The 22268-nt window shown below is 38.9% G+C and overlaps 1 protein-coding gene across 8 annotated transcripts in view; it reads right to left on the bottom strand.

The window, feature by feature from the left end:
* Positions 1–5728: 5728 nt before the first annotated feature.
* LMO7 (LIM domain 7) overlaps positions 5729–22268 on the bottom strand; it is a 269766-nt gene continuing 253226 nt past the window's right edge. For 7 of the 8 annotated variants that reach the window (XM_060191528.1, XM_060191532.1, XM_016192063.2 and 4 more), the window contains 6 exons: positions 15187–15239; positions 13891–14104; positions 12220–12501; positions 9272–9380; positions 7701–7803; positions 5729–6452 (listed from right to left, as the gene is read on the bottom strand). In XM_060191528.1, coding sequence (XP_060047511.1) covers positions 6430–6452; positions 7701–7803; positions 9272–9380; positions 12220–12501; positions 13891–14104; positions 15187–15239 — 784 coding nt within the window. In that variant the 3' untranslated portion in view covers positions 5729–6429. The remainder of the gene's footprint in view (positions 6453–7700; positions 7804–9271; positions 9381–12219; positions 12502–13890; positions 14105–15186; positions 15240–22268) is intronic. The other variant, XM_016192065.2, reaches the window with a different exon arrangement.

The raw sequence follows: 22268 nt of genomic DNA, 5'->3' as shown, positions 1-22268 counted from the left end.
TGAAGATAATTTTTAAAAATTTAATTTAAAAATTGAAGACTAAATATTATAAGGACATCCTCAGTTATAAGGTCATCACAAACAAACTTTTGTTTCTTTACTAAGTCAGGGGTCTCATGCTCAATACTATTTGCCAGTTAGGCAATTTTTTTTTTAATTGATGACGTTTTTAGTGAATTTATATTGATTTACAAAATTATAACAGGGGTATAATTCCATACCCTTTCCACCATCAGAGTTTTGTGTCCCCTTTCCAGTCACTGGAAATTGCACTAGTTCTTCCAAGATCACAGATATGAGTTGACTATCATATATATATATATATATATATATATATATATATATATATATATATATAATCTCCATCCCATGGTGTCCTTTTTCTTCCTATGTCATACTGACTACTTCTAAGTGTCATTTTCTTCTTCCTCCTCCTCCTCCTCCTCACCCTCCCCCTCCTCCTCCTCCTCCTCCTCTTCCTCCTCCTCCTTGTTCCCCTCTTCTCTCTCTGGATCCTGATGAACTTGGTGTTCAGAGCCAACTTGTCATCTTCCCCTATTTACCCTTCTGGAAATATAGAACAAAATTCTTTATGGGGTGCAGAAGGTGGAAGGTCTGGCTTCTGTAATTGCTTCTCTACTGGACATTGGTGTTGGCAGGTCAATCCATACCCCCATAGACAAAAGTTTTGTTTACAGCAAGCTCATAAATTTCCACCCCATTATAGTCACTCACTGACTCTTCCTTTTACGCATATTTCAACAAATTGGTCCAGACTCTGATTAAATATATCATACTGAAGTATTTTAGATTAGTTCTAAATGGTAACTGTTCTGAAATATTTAGTGTTCTGTGATGAAATTTTATAAGGATGAAAAAATCTTTGTTTTTACTTTTTTTTCAATTTTGATTGAAGTACTATTAGGGAGTCTCCCAGTATAAAGCATTTTAAGTAGACATCCGGGGGTTTAGAAGCTAGTTCACCTGGTAGGACATATGCTTTGCCTTGTATACAATCTAGACTCAAACTCCAGCACCATAGGGAGTTCTACAGCATCAGGAGAATACCAGTGCTAGGAGGACTTTCTCTCTTTCTTTCCTCTCCCCCCATCCCCATACTCTCTGAAGAAAGAATGAAGAAGTTGACTTGGGAGTACTAAAATAGTTCATGTGCAAGGTCCCAATGCTGCAAAAACAAGTATAAAATTAATCAGCATCAGTATACACTACACTATGACTTCTATCAAAATCTAATTTCCATTACTGCCATATAAATCATGGGTGGGGAACATCTAGCCACAGGCTCTATCATTTGGCCTGGCCCTGCTGAGGCAACTGTAGGGGGGACTCAAAACCCAATAAATTCAAGAGCTTTATTCATAGCAACATAAGTGCTAATTTTTAAGCTGATAATTTTGTATGGACCATGAATGATGTTATAAATATGCAAATGTCCCCTGGCAGAAATAAGTTTCCCCATCCCTGATACAAATGATCCCTTTTACTCAATTTATTCACATGTGTTCTTTATATCAACTGCATCTGGACCCTTTGGGAACCTTTTAAACATCATTTTCCAAACATTTTTTTTCTACAGCATATAGTTTCAATTGTAAAAACATTGATTTTCTAGTTGAAATTTATATTTTGAAAACACCACAGTTGCTATTATATTTCCTAAGAATCTTAGCACATAGGAAATAGTCAATGAACACTTCAAGAGGGTAACCCAGAGCTCTTTGCATAGAATGTGTGTATGCCTTGCTATGTATGAAGCCTAGATTTGAGTCCAGAAAGTACTTGAGAAATTCCATGGTTCTGAGGGAAGTATGCTCCAGTGTCTCTCCCTCTGCACTCTTGACAGAGAAAAAGCAGTCTGGAATAGTGAAATCACAGCAATGAGGCTTTGGCTCCACCAAAAGAAGGAAAAAAAAATTAAAAGCTGAACACAGTAAGGGCAAAAGGTTTCTGTCCTCAAACTTCCCTCTGATTTCATCAATTATTATCTGTATTGCTGTCTTTTGAATATAAACATGTTGAGAATGAAGTCATTTATGTTGTTTTCCATCTTTATTTGTTCTTATATAGTTTTACTTCTTCTTGTTGTTGTTGTTATTGGATAGAGACAAAGAGAAATTGAGAGGGGAGGAGGAGATAGGAGAGGGAAAGAGAGACACACAGCCCTGCTTTCACTACTCACTAACCCTTTCTCCTACAGGTGGGGGCCAGGGGCTTGAAACAGAGTCCTTCTGCACTGTGTGTGCTTAGCCAGATGCACCATCACCTAGCCCCAGTGATAGTCAATTAGACTTCATTATGCATCTGTTTTTAGAATTGACTGGCAAATACTCAGTATTTCATAAGTTAAGGCGCCATATTTGTGCTTTCCTGAAGCCATGTAACAAGTTGAAATGGCAAGTAGGCTTCTTTCTGACAAATGTAGAAGGAACTCACTATTTAACCTGAAGTAGCAACTGGAAGATCAATGTCTCACATGTAGATCTGTGATACTGAATTTATTATAGATTTAATAAAGCACAACAAGAAGGTAAGAAAGCAAGTTGTATGTAAAAAAAAATTATATATATATATATATATATACACAAATGAAAAGCCCGCTACAGGAAATGATGCCTCATCGTGATTTCAATAAACTTCTATGAAATTTAGAACAAATTGTAATTTCCTCTTCAATATAATGTCAACACTTAGGAGTTTTGATAATCTTCCATATAACTGGTATTGCAAAGTATATTGAGCAGCCAGAGAGGCGGTTCAGCAAACAGAACACTGGGTTTACATGTGTGGAACACCAAGTTCAATCCTCAGCACTAATATACCAGAATGGTGCTCTGGTGTCTCTCATAAAATAAATCGTTTTAAAAAAATTAAGTAGAATGGTGTTGACAAATGCTTACTCTCCATGAAGAACTTTCAGGGTAGATATGAAGTACCTAAGAGCTTCATATAGAGTTGTAGAACAATAATCAAAAGAAAAGTGACTAGGTCAAGTCAAAGTATCACACAGTAACACTGGAGTAGTTTTAAAAAGTCTATAACCTTAAGAAATGTATCATTTAACCACAAAACCAGGAGCATTTAGCCTAGGATTTCTTCTCAAGAGTTTTTACATAAGAAGCCTGAAAAACATGAGACTATTTTTCACACTTTCTATAAAGTATTCATAAATTTGTCCAGATTCTCAATTTTTCATAGCAACACTAACATGAGCAGTTGATCTTTTGTACTTCAACAGAGCTGATTTATATCAACTTAAGTACTCCTTCATGTGTTCATGGCAGATCTTCACCAAGTCAAGTCAAGGAAGCACTGTTACACAGAATATCTAGCGACTTTACTCACTGTTCTTCAAAATAGGTCTTTCAATAGTAGAACCCAAGTTTGGAACCAACTCAGAAAAGGTTGATTTTTTTTAAGTTTTTGCTTTCTTTCTTCCTTCTCAAAATGTATCTGTTCTTAAAGATACAATATACCACGTATCAATATATCAAATATCAAGTCCTTTGTGAAGTTCCTTTTATCTCTATCATGTAAATGACTGAAGAGTCTCATAGATTATATATTTTTGTAGTTCTGGTTTCTTCTACTATGCACAAAGATATGGGCCTATGTCTCTCTCTTGCATATGAGAATTAAGCTTGCTTTGTATTCATCAAATACACCCCTAGGACTTACCTATTTTATGATGAAATCTGGAATCTATTTTTCTCCTGTCCTGTACACATGGATTTTAAACAAATTGTTTTTTAATAACATTTATTTTATTTAGCTGATATTTATATTAGCATGCCTTTAATTCCTCTTTCAGACCACAAAGAAGAATGTTAAAGTACTAAGGGAAAAAAAAGGAAAATGCCAACCCTGAAATACCTTCTTAGACATGTCTCTTAATTCTAAAAGTCAGGCAGTCATTATTATTTCATGATTTTTCACTGGAATGCAGATTTTTTTTAAAGCTAGTTCTTACCCTGTGATTTAAAAATGAAAGTACAAGTAAAATTTCAAGACTAAATTCTTTAACGGAACTCATTTAGTTTTATGCTACTTTTTTTGTACTTAAATTTTGCATTGTAGAAGCTCCATATTTCAGTGTATGTGGGAAGAATAATGACTTCCTATCCTCTATGCTTACATCTACCCATAAAATACATACATTTGCATTTTCAGATATATCAGAAGACAGCATCCCTTCTCTACTTTGCTCACTCACTCTTTCCCACAGGAGAAGAATGATGTCTACCACTCTTTATGGGACAAACTGATGTTAGAATTTGCCACTTTACCTTTGCTTCTGAAGTTGCTTGCCCACAGGTCACAGGAAGTCTTATCTCCATAAAATTAGCCCACAAACATGGAGGACAAAGACTTACTTCTCTTTATTTAATCACTGAGCTCAATTCAAGTTTCTCAGAAAAAAAAAAAAAGTGAACCTGATTATTTTGGTCCCTGACTCTTAAAAAGATTTCCATTTGAAGTAGTGCTTTGAGGAAAAGGAGCTATGATTAACCTTCCCCATTCCATGCACATAATTAATTCTAAAGATAGTGAACCAAAGAAATGAATGACTAGAGAATACACTTATACCTATTGTCTCTTTAAATCTGGGGTCTGAAGGCCCAGGGAAGTGACCGAGTACCTATCTCACATGTGTGAGACTCTGGGTGTAATCCCTGACTCCATATGAGAGCAGAAAGGAAAAGCCCAGGGATGATGGAACTATGCTTTGCAACACTCTCCCTCCTTCTCCATCTCTCAAAGTCTTTCTTTCATTCTAAAAATAGAAGACAGGGCAGGGGGTAGAGGGGGTGTCAGGAGGTGATGCACCTAGTTGAAAGTCCATGATACCATGCCCAAAGACCTGGTTCATATCACCAGTCCCCACATGCATGGGGAGTCCCTCAAAAGTGGAGAAATAGTGCTGCATCTCTTTCTCCCCCCTTGATTTCTCTGTTTCCATGCAATAAATAAATAGTATATTTTTAAAAGATATTTTAAACATAAAAAAAGGTTAGCACAGAGACAGCTCTATAGTACTGTGCATATTGTGACACTGGGTCTCTGCTCCAGCACTATATTTTAGAGAAACATATGAAGAGGCATACACACAAGAGGCTTGTGTGTTAGCATGGCATCTAGACAGTGATTTCTGTCTCAGTTTCTCCCTGCTTCCCACAAAAACATACATTAAGATAATGAAAATCTCCATCAGTGATAATTTAAATCTCAATCAGTGATAATTATCTCCATCAATGATAATTTAACAACCAAAGTTCTTTTATAACTTGAAAAGAGGCAGAGTGACCATGGCTTGTATCTTGGCCAAGAGATTCAAAGTCAGTATCACAACATAGCAGAGAGGAATTTCCATCCAGTAGACTGGCTCTGATTCTCATGAGAGCTAGTACTTTTCTTACCACAAAATTCTGAAACCCCCTCAGAAACTACAGGCAGACTCTGAACGAGAAGTACCAAGATAATTCACAACATACCAGACTGGGAAAGTTTTAGTTTATGTTCAATCCCTGGGATTGTGAATGACTGAGCAGTGCTCTGGTCCCTCTCTTGCTCTCTCACTCATAATATATAAATATGTGTGGCTTGTATACCAACATATACCTCAGTAAATCTGATAAATAAAACAAAATAAGAAAAGTCACCTGTTGAATATGATGGGGGAAAATGAGTTTATACACACAAAGAAGAACCATTCTCTAAATGCATCAGCAAGTTTATTTACAAACACCGTTTAACAGAAAGGTTCACTCATTTCTGGAGAAAAGTTAGTAGGGAAACCCTGGTGATTTTTTCACTAATGAAAAGCATTTTTCTAGTGGGATTTGCTTATAGACAATTCTGGTGAAGAATACAGTGTTCCTCAAGCAAATAAATGTTATATATGCTTTTTTTTTAATGATGATATCAAATACATAGAAGGATACAGAAAGCAAATTTGGGGGGACGGTGTATTTTACTGAAATTTTCCAAATGGTTCTGCAGTAACTTAGTATACATTGCAATAAACGGAGAAAATGCAATTATGGAATTATATTAGCTATTTCAAATAATGCTTAAGAACCTTAAAAAATACAATAGCCCTCTTCCAACCACTACAAAGTCAAACTCAATGATGAGCCTCAAAGATGGTTTAAAGTTCATATTTTCCTTGTGCTTTTAAGATGAATCCATAAGTAAATACTGCACTTTTCCCCACATTTAAGTACCTTCTTATAAATAAACAGCAAAAATACAGATGCTATCAAGACTTCAACAGTTCAATATAGTCTAAAAGAGGAAAGAAAAGGGTTACTCTTTAAAACAAAAAGACGTACAGCACGTATTTATAGCTGTACATCAGCAGCAACCGCCTCTTCTTCTATCTGCAACAGTGCTTTCGTGTGGAGGTTTACGTCACATGGCAGTTGGCCGTCCAGCTGATCAGGCAAGAAAGAAGAAAGAAAAGTACTCAGATTTAGAGACACTTGTAATATCACCACCTGGGATGCACAGTAGTAATCACTCAGAAAATGGCCCCAAGAGGTAGAAAGAATAACCTTGTCACTCATTCAGGATACAGCTAAACAAAACATAGCCTCTGGGCTCTAGGATTCTGTATGTGCAAAATGGGAATAAAAATTAACTGCTGAAAGAGAAATACATCACTGTCAACTCTCTTGTTATTTGCGTTGGAGGAGAGAAGGCATGGGCTATTTTTCCATGATGATTCCAAAAATCAGTTCTGTTTGGCTTTGGAATTCGATTAAAGAGAAGGACACACACATACACACATTTCCCCCCTTACATGCCCAGCCTTAACACTCCCCATCCTCAGTCCAGGAAAGGACTGGACTGCTAGGGTAAAAAGGCTGACAACCCATGACAGATAAAAGAGAGTTGACTGGACTTCAGCCATTTCCAAAGCACTCTTCACATAAAGGGCCATATAAATACCTCAGAGTTCAAAAGCAAATGGTTTTTCTGATACCACTTGTAACCCCTTTCACAATAAGGAAGAAAGACATGTTACCAGCATCAAGGTTCAAAATATATAAACAGTGGTGATTGTTGTCTTTATATAGCTATAAACAATATGCAATCTCATTATGCTAGCATCTGTTTTATAACACACAAACAAAAGCATGCTTAGGCATACAATAGCATGAGAAGTTTCTAAAAAACTAAAAATTTCCAAAAATGGTATTCTTTTAAAAATATATATTGATATGATTACATAGTAATATGACATAAATTACCTTCTTATTCTTTATATTTTTAATCCTTTTAATACTTTCTACAAATAACTATAGTCTAAATTACATAGCCAAGGTCTTTTATTAAATAATAGAAGTTAGTTGATAATGATGAACCAGTTCTTAACCAATAAACAGTCTGCAGCTGCAAAGAAGGTTTGTTTTTTATTGTTTTCGTTGGTTTATATCCTTAAGTTTTGAGAAGCTTCCTTAGGACAGTCACCCTCCCCCTCCCGAGGCAGAACTCCTTCCTGAGCACTGACCCAGTCCCAATACTTCATTTTAAAGACACACATGTGGCTAAGATTCCCAAATCCTGACATTCTAAGGCAGGGATGTTAAGGAGGTGATGGCTGCAGGGTCAGGGAAATGCATAGGAACCCTTGGTCTCCTTAAAAGAGAAGAAATTTTCTCTCTGATTTGCTCTCTTACATTTGAATCTGAGATAGCAGTCATTGCAGTACAGCTGGTTGTTTCGGATTCTGACTTCGGCTCCTGAGGCAGAGCCACCGAGGTCACGCTCACAGGCCACACACTGGGGGACAAAAAGAGAACACCCATAACCAATCAGTTAAAGAACAACTGGGGAATTTCCAGAAAAGTCAGATAAAAAGCAAGCAGACTATAGGGTCTAAGCTTTTGAATATGTTTTAGCAAAGTAAAAAGAAAGCCAAAAGACAATTAGTCTAAAATCAAGCCTGCCAGATGAGACATTCAAACAATTCATAAAGCCAGTTTTAAGAGCCAAGATGATGGTCCAAGTACACCAAAATAATAGACACCACCAAAATTGTAGAAACAATTCACTGAATAGCTTTAGCAAATTTATTCTCCATTTCTCATAGGGGAACATGAAGGGACAGCACATGAGAGAAGTGAGAACTGGTTATATGAATTGAAGCCCGGGTTTCTGGCACTCCATCTGGGGTGAGCCACGCCGAGTCCCCACTGCACATGGAGCTTTCTCCTCAAGACTGGTGTTTTGATTCTACGTGCTCCAACACTTAGTATTTTGACTCATTCTGCACTACCTATGGACAACAGCAAGCCAGCAATAGACCAGTTTAAATAAATTGTGATCTCCAGAATCAAAAACTGCAATCTCATTTTGGTCCAGATCAGCTTCAAAAATCAAACAGACATATTTCCAAAAGCAGAGACCACAAAATAAAATCACTACAGCCTCAGTTTTTTTTTCTTATGTAAAAGAACTCAGTAGATGAAAGCAGTTATACAAATATAAAAATACTTATAGGCTGGCAAGATAGCTCGCTTGGATAGTATACCTGCTTTGTCATGTGCATGACCCAGATTGGAGCCTGGACCCCACTTCACTGAACAAAGTTTCAGTATTGTAGTTTCTTTCTCTCCATTTCTCTCTGTATGTAGCTGAAGAAGTCAACCTGAAGCAGTGAAGCCTCAGTGAAAAGGAAGAGACAGAGAGAGAGAGTGTGTGTATGTATGTGTGTGTAGATATGTTTATAAAAATTATTTTTCAGGGGCAAGGAAGATGGCTCTAAAAGGAGAATACATGCTTTGCATACACAGGTCCTAAATTTGAATTCTGACACTGAATATAATACAAGTAGTTCTCTGGTTGCTATCTGTTTGTGTCTCTTTTATAAAATATTTCCTTGCATGCTCTCCATATTCCAAGTTAGGCTTCTGGACAGTGTTATGATTACATGTCCTGGTAAGTTGCATCTTAAATTTGACTATCACAGAATGTTAGAGAAAGCATCTATGTACTGTTAATTTTCCCTAAAGAATTTTAACAGACTGGAGACAGGAGGTACACAGTGTTTCTGGATTTAGTTTTGAATCTAGGGTCAAGATTAAACAACAGGGGAAGTAGCAGGCAATTTGCAATTGAAAATGCAAGGCAGACTGACAAAGGTAGCACCTAGCTTATTAGTGGCATGCCCAAGCCCAGTGCTCCAGGAAGCCATGCGCTCTTCCAAGCAAAGCTTTGCAGGTCTGCAGGCTGCTTGTCTCAGTCTCACCTTAAAACAATGTAAATGATAACAAAGACCCAGGGACTCGATGATCATGGCAGCTCCTTTGCCCAGAATGTTATTACAGTAGGAGCACACGCGCTTCCCACTGACTGACCTAGATGCAGAACAAGAATGGAATGGAGGCTTTCATCTGTATGGGTCGAGGCTATTACTTAAGGTCACATTCTATTAATATTAACTGAAAATCTCTATCTCTGCAGGAGGAAAACTTTCACAGCCAAAGTATGCTTTGATTATATTGTACCTGGAAGGATCTCTGTAATGGTTCCAAAACCCTTGACATCTAGTCACATAAATGAACAGAGTAATTAGTCCCTTTTGCATATCAGAACACTGTTCTCCTTAGACTACATCTGTACTCAGCAATCATCCCACCCTCGCCTCCAATCCACCCTGCGTCTTTTCACCAGCCAAACTGCCACAGTGCACCACTGACCTGTCACTTCACCCATCAGATGACTAAGAAAACAATCCCAATTTCTTCTCTCTGCAACATACCATCTCTACCTTATTTTCTCATTCACCAAAAATCCTAGTTCAGCAGAATTGTCAAGTGTTTTCTTGGCTATGCCTCTGACTCACAGGGCTGCCTCTATGAAGAATGAATGAAAATTGCCTGGCAGATACTTTTCAGGTATGTAAAGGGAGGTTTCGACTTTCCTTTGACCTTAAGTCTCATCTCTTCTCCAGGCAGGTAAAGATCACTTTTAACCCTTTTAACCTATGCGTTCCACTGACTAGAACACTATGGGACATTGAGAAGTGCATAGCAATTAAATGCTTTCCACTAGAAAGTCACACATCTAGATATTTTACAGGGCAGAAAAGCCTGTGGTCTGTCTCTTTTATCTGCTCTCCTGAGGAAGAGTTCTTAAATAACTAGATATTCTGACTGACTCCCTCCCACTCAACAGCCTTCATCTGTCACCCAAATTTACCAAAATCCTCAACTCTTCTATTTATTTATTTATTTATTTAAGAAAGGAGACATTAACAAAATCATAGGATGGGGGCTACAACTCCACACAATTCCCGCCACCCAATCTCCATATTCCATCCCCTCCCCTGATAGCTTTCCCATTCTCTATCCCTCTGGGAGCATGGACCCAGGGTCATTGTAGGTTGCAGAAGGTGGGAGGTCTGGCTTCTGTAATTGCTTCCCCATCTCTTCTCTTTCTTAAAATTTTCTAGAATAGGACTTTATAAATCCAGACACCAGTAAATTTTTAGATGGATATAAGTTTTCCTATTAAAATCCTTTACTTAGAGCTTTAAAGATCCCAATGCGTTTCTACTTGTCAGCATGTACAAGTACAAGTGACTCCCGATAAAATATCTGCTGCATGTGCCTACATAAATCCAACAGATGGTGACAGCTAAGCTTCCCTCAAAAGGCAGTGTTTGAGCTAATGAGCTAGGATAATAATTCTTATTTATTTTATTTTTTAATATTTATTTTATTTATTTATTCCCTTTTGTTGCCCTTGTAGTTTTTTATTGTTGTAGTTATTATTGTTGTTGTCGTTGTTGGATAGGACAGAGAGAAATGGAGAGAGGAGGGGAAGACAGAGAGGAGGAGAGAAAGATAGACACCTGCAGACCTGCTTCACCTCCTGTGAAGTGACTCCCCTGCAGGTGGGGAGCCGGGGTTCGAACCAGGATCCTTATGCCGGTCCTTGTGCTTTGCGCCACCTGCACTTAACCCGCTGCGCTACAGCCCGACTCCCAGGATAATAATTCTTACACAGTTCTCACAGCATGCGAACTACAGAACTCAACTGATGTAGTCTAAATAAACTGTTGGCAAATTAGATGAGAAGCAAGCAGTGGTTTTAGAAATAAATAAATAAATAAATAAATAAATAAATAGGGGTCAGGTGGTGGCACACCTGGTGGAGCACACATGTTACAATGCATAAGGACCTGGGCTCAAGATTCTGGTCCTCACCTGCAGGGAAAAACTTTGCAAATGGTGAAGCGATGCTGCAGCTGCCTATCTCTCTCCCTGTCACCCCTTCTCTCTTGATTTCTGGCTGTCCAATAATCCAATAAATAAATAAAAATAATTTTAAAAATTAAAAATAAATAAATAAATAGATAAAATAAAATAAAGATAAACTAAATTACTATCCAGCTTGCTGAAAATTCTATAGACTAGAGAGCTTGGTTATAATGTTTTCTCTAACACTTTGTTCCAATAAAAGGGGTTTGTCTTATAGTCTCACTAAAATAGTCAAAACATTTTACAGTCCTGCTTTTACTAAAAAAAATCACCATGTGTGCATAAGCTACTGTGCATATTTATGATTCCACACCAACAAATATTCAAGGACATCTGATCTAAGGCACTAGCCACAAAAACAAGCAAACAAGACAGCAGCAGTGATGCTGACATTTTAAAGCCTGAAGTGACTTCACAAGACATGCATATATGCCCTCGGGGTATTGTGGAAAATCCTTAGCTGATCTGCTTTTAAATAACAACAACAACAACAACACAAACAGGCCATGGTGCACCTGGTTGAGCGTAAACATCACCATGAGCAAGGACCAACCCGCTCCCGCCTGTTGGGGGATGCTTCATGAGCAGTGAAGCAGGTCTGCAGGTCTTGGGGCGTTCTCTGTCTCTCTGTCTCTCTCTCCTTTTCACCGATCCTTTCTCAATTTTCTCTGTCCTATCTAATAAAATAAAAAAAAGAGGGGGTGGGGAGTATGGTTGCCGGGAGCAGTACATTTGTAGTGTTGCATCTAGCCCCAGTGATAACCCTAGTAGCAATTTAAAAAAAAAAAAATTTTAAAGACACTTGAATGATACATTCAAAAATACTTCTGTTTTCAATTTGAAAACATAGACCCAATTTGGGGAAACTTTTAATTTAAAAAAAAAGTACTGCTAAAATGAAGAATGAAGGGAGAAGCCTGGAAGGCCTCACCTGTTGCGTAGCTGGGAGCCTGACTGGGTTGTTGAAGGAGACTGGCTACGTGATGGGGGAGAAGGGGCACTGGGGGTTTTCCCAGATCCACTTGAAGGAGGAGGCACACCAGAAGATGGATTTCGCATGTAAGCACGGTTAGATGTGGACAGCAGCTGAGGTGGTGGACGGCTGAAGTCTTGAACCGAGGAAGAAGCATAGACTCCTGTGGACTGATTGTGCCAAGGGGACTGTCTCCGCGAATTGGATCTTGGAGAATCCAGGTTATCTAGAGATTCACCTCTGAAACCCAGAAAAGACCATAAAAATGTGATACACCCAGCTAGACATCTATTTAACATCATGACAGTCTTTAAACCATTCATTGAGATAGTTTATGAGCTGGTACTAATCTAACAATTTTCTCTCAAGTATTAACAATTAAGAATAATTTATCATTATTAATTTACCATATCTTCACTATACATGTGATTTTTTCAAAATCTCAGAGTAGTTCACTTGCCCATAATGGAAGAGCTAGTCAGTGATAGCTTGCAAACCAAGGTCTGCCTGATTCCAAAGCCACTCAAGGCCATGCCTACCATACAGGTCCAAAGTCTGAATGATTATTCAAATTCCACAGTATAAGTATATACAGCAGTCACTTCCCTTAAATTGACCGTGCTTTTAAATTGGGATCTAACTCATAAACTGACTTAAATATATATATATTTTTGGAAAATCTCATTAAGTTGTATCCTTATGTTAGTTTTGATGTATAAAGAATGATTTCAGATTATAAAGTGTTTGGGAGAGTTTTTCTTTTTCTTCTTAATACACACTGAGAAACTGTCCATGCCACAGGGCACAAGAATTTATGTCTCTGTATAAAACTGTCATATAAAACTGTCAATACTAAATTTAATAAAATCATTCGACTTTCTGAAAACCCAGTGAGCAGCATATACCATTTTTGGAGTCATGTTGTTTTATGTGTTTATAGAATTTTTGCTTCAGCTATTTATGAACTAGTTGTTCATATCATTCATCTATATTTATATAAATGTGGTGGAGTTCATTTATTGATCTACAAGTTACTTGTATATTGACATAATTAGCCCTTTGTCTATAACATGCTGTCAATTATACCTGAGTTTGCCAATTACGGAAATACTGGTTAAGAGTAGCTTTGGCATTCATTTCCCCCAAAATATACTTTTTTAAATGTTCATATTCTCATTTCTAAGACTCTGATATAATCAACATCTCAATATAAACATGAACAAATAGAGGTTTAATGTATTTTTAAGTTTAGCAGTCAAAGTAGCATTAAAAACAGATAAATAATTTAAGTGTATAAATCACAATTTGGAATTCCACATCCAGCTTTGTAATCTATTGACCATGCAGTTTGGTACAATTCTTCCTTGCCTGTTCATAAGGACAAAAATAGCATCATCATCCCTGCCTCAAAATTTGTTAAATGATATATTTATAAATTTGCTAAATGATATATGCCAAGGACATGTACTCTATCTCCCCTTCTCCCACTATGTCACAGTAAATAAAAAAAAAAAGGAAAGAAAAGAAAGAAATTATGACACTTCTTCTGTCCAAAGTACCAGTATGTCTAGAAACCAAGTATATGCACCACAACACAGAAAAGAAGACAGTTTTCAAGATGCCTCGCACCTTCTCATAATCCCAGGCAGACAGATAGGCTCTTTATTCACACTGGAACTGCGCTGTCTAATCCAGCTATTGTCATTGTGAAGGGATGTTCTCTTCCTCATTTCCTGAAGGATTTGTTGCCTTTCCAATTCTGCTCCTGATGGAGCTTGTTCCTTCTTGGAGCTCTTTTGTAATGAGCTAGTGTTCCCAATTCTGTCCAAATATCTATTGTTTCCTAAATTAAAAACACATCAAAATTTCCGGAGTTAAAACACACACACACACACACACACACACCACACACACACACACACACACACACACACACACACACACACACACACGAGTGAATCCTTCTCTAAATGCAATGCAATTTAAAAAATGTAGCACAGTGCACAAATGCTATGCTAATGTTAGCAATTCTCAACCAGACTGCTACACTACAGCATAAGTAACAATATTCTGCTCTTGGGAAAGGCAAATCATGGTGCACACTTGAGAAACCTAAGGAGGCTGCCTAGGAAAAGAAAACAACTAACAGTGACTTCAGCAATACTAATTACAAAACGTTTTTCTAGGCAGAATTTCTCTTCCTCTTTTCCCCTTTCTTCCTAAAGTAAACTGATCAAGTACACTGCTCTTCAAATATTGGCTGTGGGAAACTCTGCAAAGGTATGGAGTTCTGATCTTAAAGAAAAAAAAAAAAAGAGTTGGGCAGTAGTGCAGCGGGTTAAGCATACATGACATGGACATGAAGCACAATGACAATGACCATTACAAGGATCCCGGTTCGTGCCCCAGGCTCCCCACCTGCAGGGGAGTCACTTCACAAGCAGTGAAGCAGGTCTGCAGGTGTCTATCTTTCTCTCCTCCTCTCTGCCTTCCCCTACTCTCTCCATTTCTCTCTGTCCTATCCAACTATAAAAACAACAAGGGCAACAAAAGAGAATATATAAATAAATAATAAATAAATAATAAATAAATAAACCACAGATAATACCTACACTATTCCACACATTCACACTGTCACTACTACTATCAGGCTATGTGTTTAAATTTAGGATAGAATATGCATCACTGTTTATGTTAGATTATGTTTATATTAGATTATACAATTCTCGTAGTAGCTAGGGGGAAGACCCCGAGGAGAATAAACCAGAAACTTGACTAGGGAAAGACAGGACCAGAGGAACCAAACTAGAATGTACTGGACAGTTTAGGAACACACAAAGAGAATGATCTGACTATAATTAAGGGTTTCTTTTTGTTTTACTTAAGGGTTTCTAACGGGGGAAAATATGAAAATAACATGCTTACCGTTTTTACTTGAGGAGTAGTCATCCAGCTCAGTAGTAGATCTAGATTTATTCCTAAAACATAGAACACAATATACTCCATATGGTGTTGCATTAGGGATAATCTTGTAATACGTATGAAGAGCACCCAAAAAGGTTGTTTTTAAAGTCATTAATTCTTTATGTCTACTATAGTTATATTTATCATTATGCCACAGGCACTTTCATGTTGCATAAACAGAAAAAAAGCGCGACACAACTAAAGAAAAATAAACTTTGCTAAAAGTTTATATAAGTAAAGCCTCAAGATTGTATGATGGAAAAAATCATAGTAAAAGGAAATACAACAAAGAATCTTAAAACATGTGGAATCACAGAAGACCACAAATAGCCAAAGTAATTCTGAGAGAAAAGAATGTAAAGAGGTGAATGATGCCACCTGACTTTCAGGTATATTACAAAGCAACGGTAAAAAAAACAGTGTGGTTATGCAACAAAAATGGACACTAAGACCAGTGGAACAGAACAGAAAGTCTAGAAATAAATGAACACATATATGAGAATCTAATCTAGAACAAAAGACATAAAACCATCCAGTGGGAGAAAAGAAAATCTCTTTAACAAATACGACTGGGAAATATGTAGAAGAATGAAAGGAGCCCATCCGTTCATTCCATGCAGTCGAAAGAACTCAAAATGGAGTAAAAATAAGGGGAAAACTCTAGTTCTTTAACATCAAAAATTTATTTGGAGACTCAACTGCATGGACCTGAGAAACAAACAAACAAAAAGAGTAAGCAAATGGGACTATATCAGATTGAAAATTTTTATATATCAAAAAATTACCCCCAAAATAAAAGACAACTGAAAGAAGCTTTGCACAACACAGATCTGATAAGAGGTTGATATACACATTAAAAAAAAAATCTAACAGTTCAATATCAAAACAACAATCCAAAAAAAATAAAATGGGAAAAAAACTATCTGAACAGTTACCTAAAGAAGACAATTGATTAGATGGCACACAGATATATGAAAAAATTTATCTAAATTACTTATCATCAGATAAATGCAAATTACAGCCCCAAGGAGACCCCACCTCATTCCTATGAGAATGGCCTACATCAACAAAACAGAAAATGACAATTGATGGCAAGAACATGGAGAGAAAGAGAGACCTTGTTACTCTGTTGATGTAGCCCTTGTGGAAAATACTTAAATAAACATGACAATGCTATGTGATCCAGCAATGCCACTCATAGGTATATACTCCAAGTACATGGAAACAAAAAGTAAAATGGATAAATACACCCCCATGTTTATAGCTGCATTATTTACAACAGCCAAAGTATGGAAACAATCTAAATACCCAAGAACAGATGAATATAAAGAAGCTCTGGGAAATATCACAATGGAATATTACTTTGCAATCAAAATGGATGAGGCTGTATCATTTGGAACAAAATGGATAGAGAGCTGGAAAATTAGTTCGCTTGGATAGGATGCTACTTTGCCGTATACGAAACCCTGGTTTGAAACCAAGCCCCACCACATTGAAGGAAGCTGTGGTGCTGTGGTCTCTTTAACTCTCCCTTTCTCTGCCACTTTGCCTTCTCTGTCAATCTCTACAAAAACAAAAATGGATGGAATCGGAGATGTTTATGCAGAGTGAAATAAGTGAAAGAGGTGAAGAGTAACTACCAGATGGTCTAAATCATCTGTGAAATATAATTGACTAAAACAAATGCAGCTGGAGTGGTGGTGGCAGGGAGTAACCAGACTGTCTGTTGTACAGTATGAGAACTAAAACAGTTACTGTAAAGGGCTAGGACAGGACCTTGGTGGGGAGATATGGTGCCTTGCACACATTGCACTTGGATATTAAAGTACTCCTCAAAATTGGTAATTTAATAAAATAATATTACACCATAAGTATATCAAATAATCGTATTAGAAAATTTTCAGGAGGGTGGGCGGTGGTGCATCAGGTTAAGCACACATATCACCATGCACAAGGACCTGGGTTTGAGCCCCCGCTCCCCACATACTGGGAAGAAGCTTCAAAGGCAATAAAACAGGTCTGCAGGTGTCTTTCTCTCTCCTTTATCTCCTCCTCTCCTCTCAATTTTTTTTTTTCCTCCAGGGTTACTGCTGGGCTCGGTGCCTGCACCATGAATCCACCGCTCCTGGAGGCCATTTTTCCCCCTTTTCGTTGCCCTAGTTGTTGCAGCCTCGTTGCGGTTATTATTGCCATTGTTGACGTTGTTTTGTTGTTGGATAGGACAGAGAGAAATGGAGAGAGGAGGGGAAGACAGAGAGAGGGGGAGAGAAAGATAGACACCTGCAGACCTGCTTTACTGCCCGTGAAGCGACTCCCCTGTAGGTGGGGAGCTGGGGGCTCGAACCGGGATCCTTATGCCAGTCCTTGTGCTTTGCGCCACATGAGCTTAACCCACTGTGCCACCGCCCGACCCCCCTCTCCTCTCAATTTTATATGGGCCCCAGATCACATCAAATCGATGGGGTTTACAGTCAACAATATTTATAAACCTTTCCCATATTTGGGAGCTACACTTTTCCCTGATCCAGCTTTCTGGTCCTTTTTCCAGCCATGACATCATCTCCCCAGACAATAACTTGGGTCCACCTGCATATCAGATGGCAGGCTGAGGCAAAAACTAGTATAGTCATGGGACCTTTGGAATATAACTAAAATATTTAGGCCTACTTGCTATCTTCAAAATGGAGACTCCAAAGATTGATCTGCAATATTACAGCCTTTAGGTTCATGATTAGTCAAGAATTTGTTTGGCTTTAGATGTTAACACTTTTTTCAGCCACCAGGTTCCAGATGCTAACATGATGCCTGTTGGTATGCTTTTAAAAACCTCTTCTGTTTCATTTGGTTTAATCCTCCCTGCTTAACACTATTCTATTTACATAACCACTTCATTCTATTTACATAACCGCTGTTAACAAGCACCACCCTCCCTCCAGGGCATGGGTGGTTCAGTGATAGAATTCTTGCCTGCTCCGCCCCCTCTCCTTGTCATACCCTGATTTTCACCAGTCACTTTTCTCTCCACCCTCTCTGCGTGGCATCCTGTTCCCACCCTACTGGGCTAGTATATTTATAAGGACAAGATTGTTTGTAGTTTTTAGTTTAGCTTAGCTTGGTATAGATTGCGCTGCATCCTGCATGAATAAAGAGATACTGTGTACAGCTCAACCATGAGTCCCTGGTCGTCTGTTACCGGCCTGTGAAGCCAACCCGGATAAAACAACAGATGCCAACTGGACTTCCCTGGGCAGACGACACCACCAATATGTCCTGAAGCCCATTTCCCCAGAGCCTGGCCTCACTAGGGAAAGAGAGAAACAGGCTGGGAGTATGGATCAACCTGCGAATGCCCATGTTCAGTGAAGAAACAATTATAGAAGTCAGACCTTCCACTTTCTAAACCCCATAATGACCCTGGGTCCATACTCCCAGGGGGATAGGATACGGAGTTCTGGTGGTGGGAATTGTGTGGAGTTGTACCCCTCTTATCCTATGGTTTTGTCAGTGTTTCCTTTTTACAAATAAAATTTTTAAAAGTTATTGATAGTGCTTTCACTTAAAAACAAAGTATCTATGACAACTTCAATGTAAAGTGTTGGGTTATATGTGAAGTTGATATCACAAATACCATCACTAGACTTGTCTCAGTTCCACAACTTCACCCATCTCTGACTGGTCATTCTGCTCAATGTAAAACCACTATTGCCTTATTAGACACACACACACACATACAAAACTAGTCTTATTTAACAACACACCCTACTTCAAATACTATAATAGTAATAATAATAGCTTGTTACTATATATTATATAATGATATGTAATACATGTAAGTATATGTATTACATAAGTATGTGCCACTAATAATACACATATATAATAACATATCACAACTGCTAGGTAGAGACATTCATATATAGTTTAATTGCATTAACATCGAAAATATCTTTATTGCAAGATACCTAACCATGTTTAAAAAGTCTCCAGGGTTATATTAACACTCAATGCACTCTATAACAACTGTCTAGAGGTGGTATTTTATATATTCTGTGACTCCTTAAGATTTCTTTGCAATCTAATTATTTTCCCCAAGGCAATATACTACATAAATAAATCTTACTTAAACACAGAAGTAAATTTATAGCTTTAAAAAAGAGATATACATTGTGGGGATATTCCTCCACTCGTGCTGATGGCTCTATCTTAGCCAACTGGGCTTCAGCGAATGACCTCTCCCTATTATACGATCCCAAACAGCCAGGCTCTTTTCACAGTGCTAGATGGAATAAAGACTCGTCACCCGACCTGTGCTGGATTAGCACAGTCAACGGCCAAGCCTTTCCCGCTACGAGACAAATTCTCAAGATCTTCCCGCACAGTCATCACCACCCAGCTATCATCCACATTGGTCTCCAGCTCCCACTGACTCTGTGCTCGGAGAAACTAAGATGGAACTTCTGGAAAGCAAACTGGCGTCTGTTCAGTGATCTTACCAACAAATCTATTCCTGCAATTCCAATGAACTCTATCCCCCTGAAGATTCTACAGGCGCTTCCGCCAAGCCATCTTCAAAGCAGCTTCCCAAGCTATTCCTCGTGGGAGACGTGCTAACTATATGCCTTGTCTTGATGCTGAATGCGAGCAACTACTAAAGCAGTATGATGAGTCGGGCGACCCAGATGTGGCTGACCATCTCATTGCCTCCCTGGATGCAGCACGCCAAGCCCGCTGGCAACAACTCACGGAAAGTCTGAACTTCACCCACTCAAGTAGGAAGGCCTGGAAGCTTCTTCATAGTCTGGGTGCCGGTAGCCAACCTCCTCCCATCTCCCATCCTCCCGTATCTCCAAACTCAGTGGCCAGTCTCCTAACTCAAGTTGGACATGCTAAGATCGACCCAGTCTGGAAAAGAGAAATTTCCCATGAGTGGTCATCCCACTTCAGTTTATCTTGTCCATCTCCAAAACTCTCTCCCTTTACACTGTCTGAACTGGAAGACGCTTTGAAGAGGGTTAAACTGGGAACGGCTGCTGGCTATGATAACATCACCCCAGAACTCATCCTTAACTTGGGCCCCGCGGCAAAGAAGTGGCTCATTACATTCCTGTTCCACATCTTGGAATCCGAATCTATGCCCAAAATTTGGCGTCGTGCGAAGATAATAGCAGTTTTGAAACCAAAGAAAGACCCAACACTGGCTGCCAGCTATAGACCAATTTCTCTCCTCTCCGTGTGTTACAAACTCCTTGAGAGGCTGCTTCTGTCACGTATTTCTCCTCTTACAGAGAAATTCCTATCACCCGCCCAAGCTGGTTTCCGCCCAGGAAGATCTACCTGAGAACAAGTCCTGGCCCTCTCAACTTACATTGAAAATGGATTCCAGAAGAATTTAAAGACGGGTGCTGTCTTTGTTGATCTCACAGCAGCCTATGACACGGTCTGGCACCGTGGTCTCCTAGTCAAGATCTCAAGATGCCTGCCTCCATGGGTGGCCAACACTATATCGTTTCTTCTCCAAAACAGAAGATTCTGGGTGCATCTGGGTGACAAGTCTAGCAGATGGAGACTTGTCTCAAGTGGCCTCCTCCAGGGCTCTGTTCTGGCTCCTACACTATTTAATATTTACATCAATGACCTCCCAGAAACTTCTTCAAGGAAGTTCATCTACGCCGATGACATCTGCTGTGCAACTCAGGCATCCAAGTTTGATATCCTCGAGGAAACACTCACGAAAGACATGTCTCTGATATCTGATTACTGTAAAAAAAAAAAATGGCGACTAATCCCTAGCACTGCAAAACCGGTATCACTTGTTTTCCATCTACACCATGTCTCGGCCTCGCGTGAGCTTAATGTGCAGCTTGGCGATACGAGAATCCGGCATGAAGCCCAGCCAGTCTATCTTGGCGTTACTCTCGATCGCACTCTGTCATTTCACAAACATCTCATAAAAACTGCAGCAAAGGTGGGCGCGAGGAATAACATCATTGCAAGACTGGTCAGCTCCTCATGGGGCGCAAGCGCTTCCACACTATGATCATCATCTCTGGCATTATGCTATTCCACTGCAGAATACTGTGCCCCAGTATGGTTCCGTAGCCCCCATGTCCACTTGGTCGACTCCAAATTATACTCCTCCATGAGGATAATTTCTGGAACCATCCGTTCCACCCCGGTTCCATGGCTGCCAGTTCTTAGCAACATCACCCCGCCAGATATTCGTTGGGATGCGGCATCATCTAAGTTCATTTCCCATGTCTATGCTCTACCGGACCTGCCAATATACGCGGATATCTTCGCCCACCCTGTTCAACGCTTGACAACGTCTCGTCATCCAATCTGGTCCCCTACGCCTACACTGAACTTCTCTGTTCCAGACTCTTGGAAACAGAGTTGGCAGTCAGCTGAGGTAAAGAACAAACACCTCATTACAGACCCCTGCAAGTGTCAACCCGGCTTTGACCTAGCACGCTATGATTGGGCCCTCCTCAATCGCTATCGCTCTGCTACGTTCCATCGCTGGGGAGCCAGAGAAGACCCGAACTGCCCCTGCAGCTACAGACAGACTATGACCCACATAGTCAATGACTGCCACCTCTCCAGATTCAAAGGAGGTCTCGAAACTTTACATCAGGCTCAACCTGACGCTGTTGACTGGCTACAGAAGTAGGGCAAACGCTAGAAAAAGAATCTATCGTTAACAAAAAATATTCATTCTAAGTAAAGATATTCATCATATTTTTTTCCAGCTTCCTGTTGGGCCATTGCTCTGAATATAGCTTTTCTGTTCTTTGTCTAATCTCAGCTCTATTCAGTCATATGTTTGCCTAAAGATGACTTTTCCATTATCTCTAAGGTGAACTTCCTTACTGCTATAGCAAACTTCCTGAAGAAACTTCAATTGTAAAAACACAAATTCAAGATCGTGCATTGAATATTTTAAAACAGACTCTACTTAGAAATGTTTAGTGATTTTTGAAAGCACAAAGCATTTTAATCTTATTGTATTTCATTAATTTTTATGTGTGGAGCCAGAGTCTCAC

Source organism: Erinaceus europaeus, chromosome 5, assembly GCF_950295315.1.
Source record: "Erinaceus europaeus chromosome 5, mEriEur2.1, whole genome shotgun sequence".
Lineage (NCBI taxonomy): Eukaryota > Metazoa > Chordata > Mammalia > Eulipotyphla > Erinaceidae > Erinaceus > Erinaceus europaeus.
This window is presented reverse-complemented; position numbering and strand designations above follow the sequence as displayed.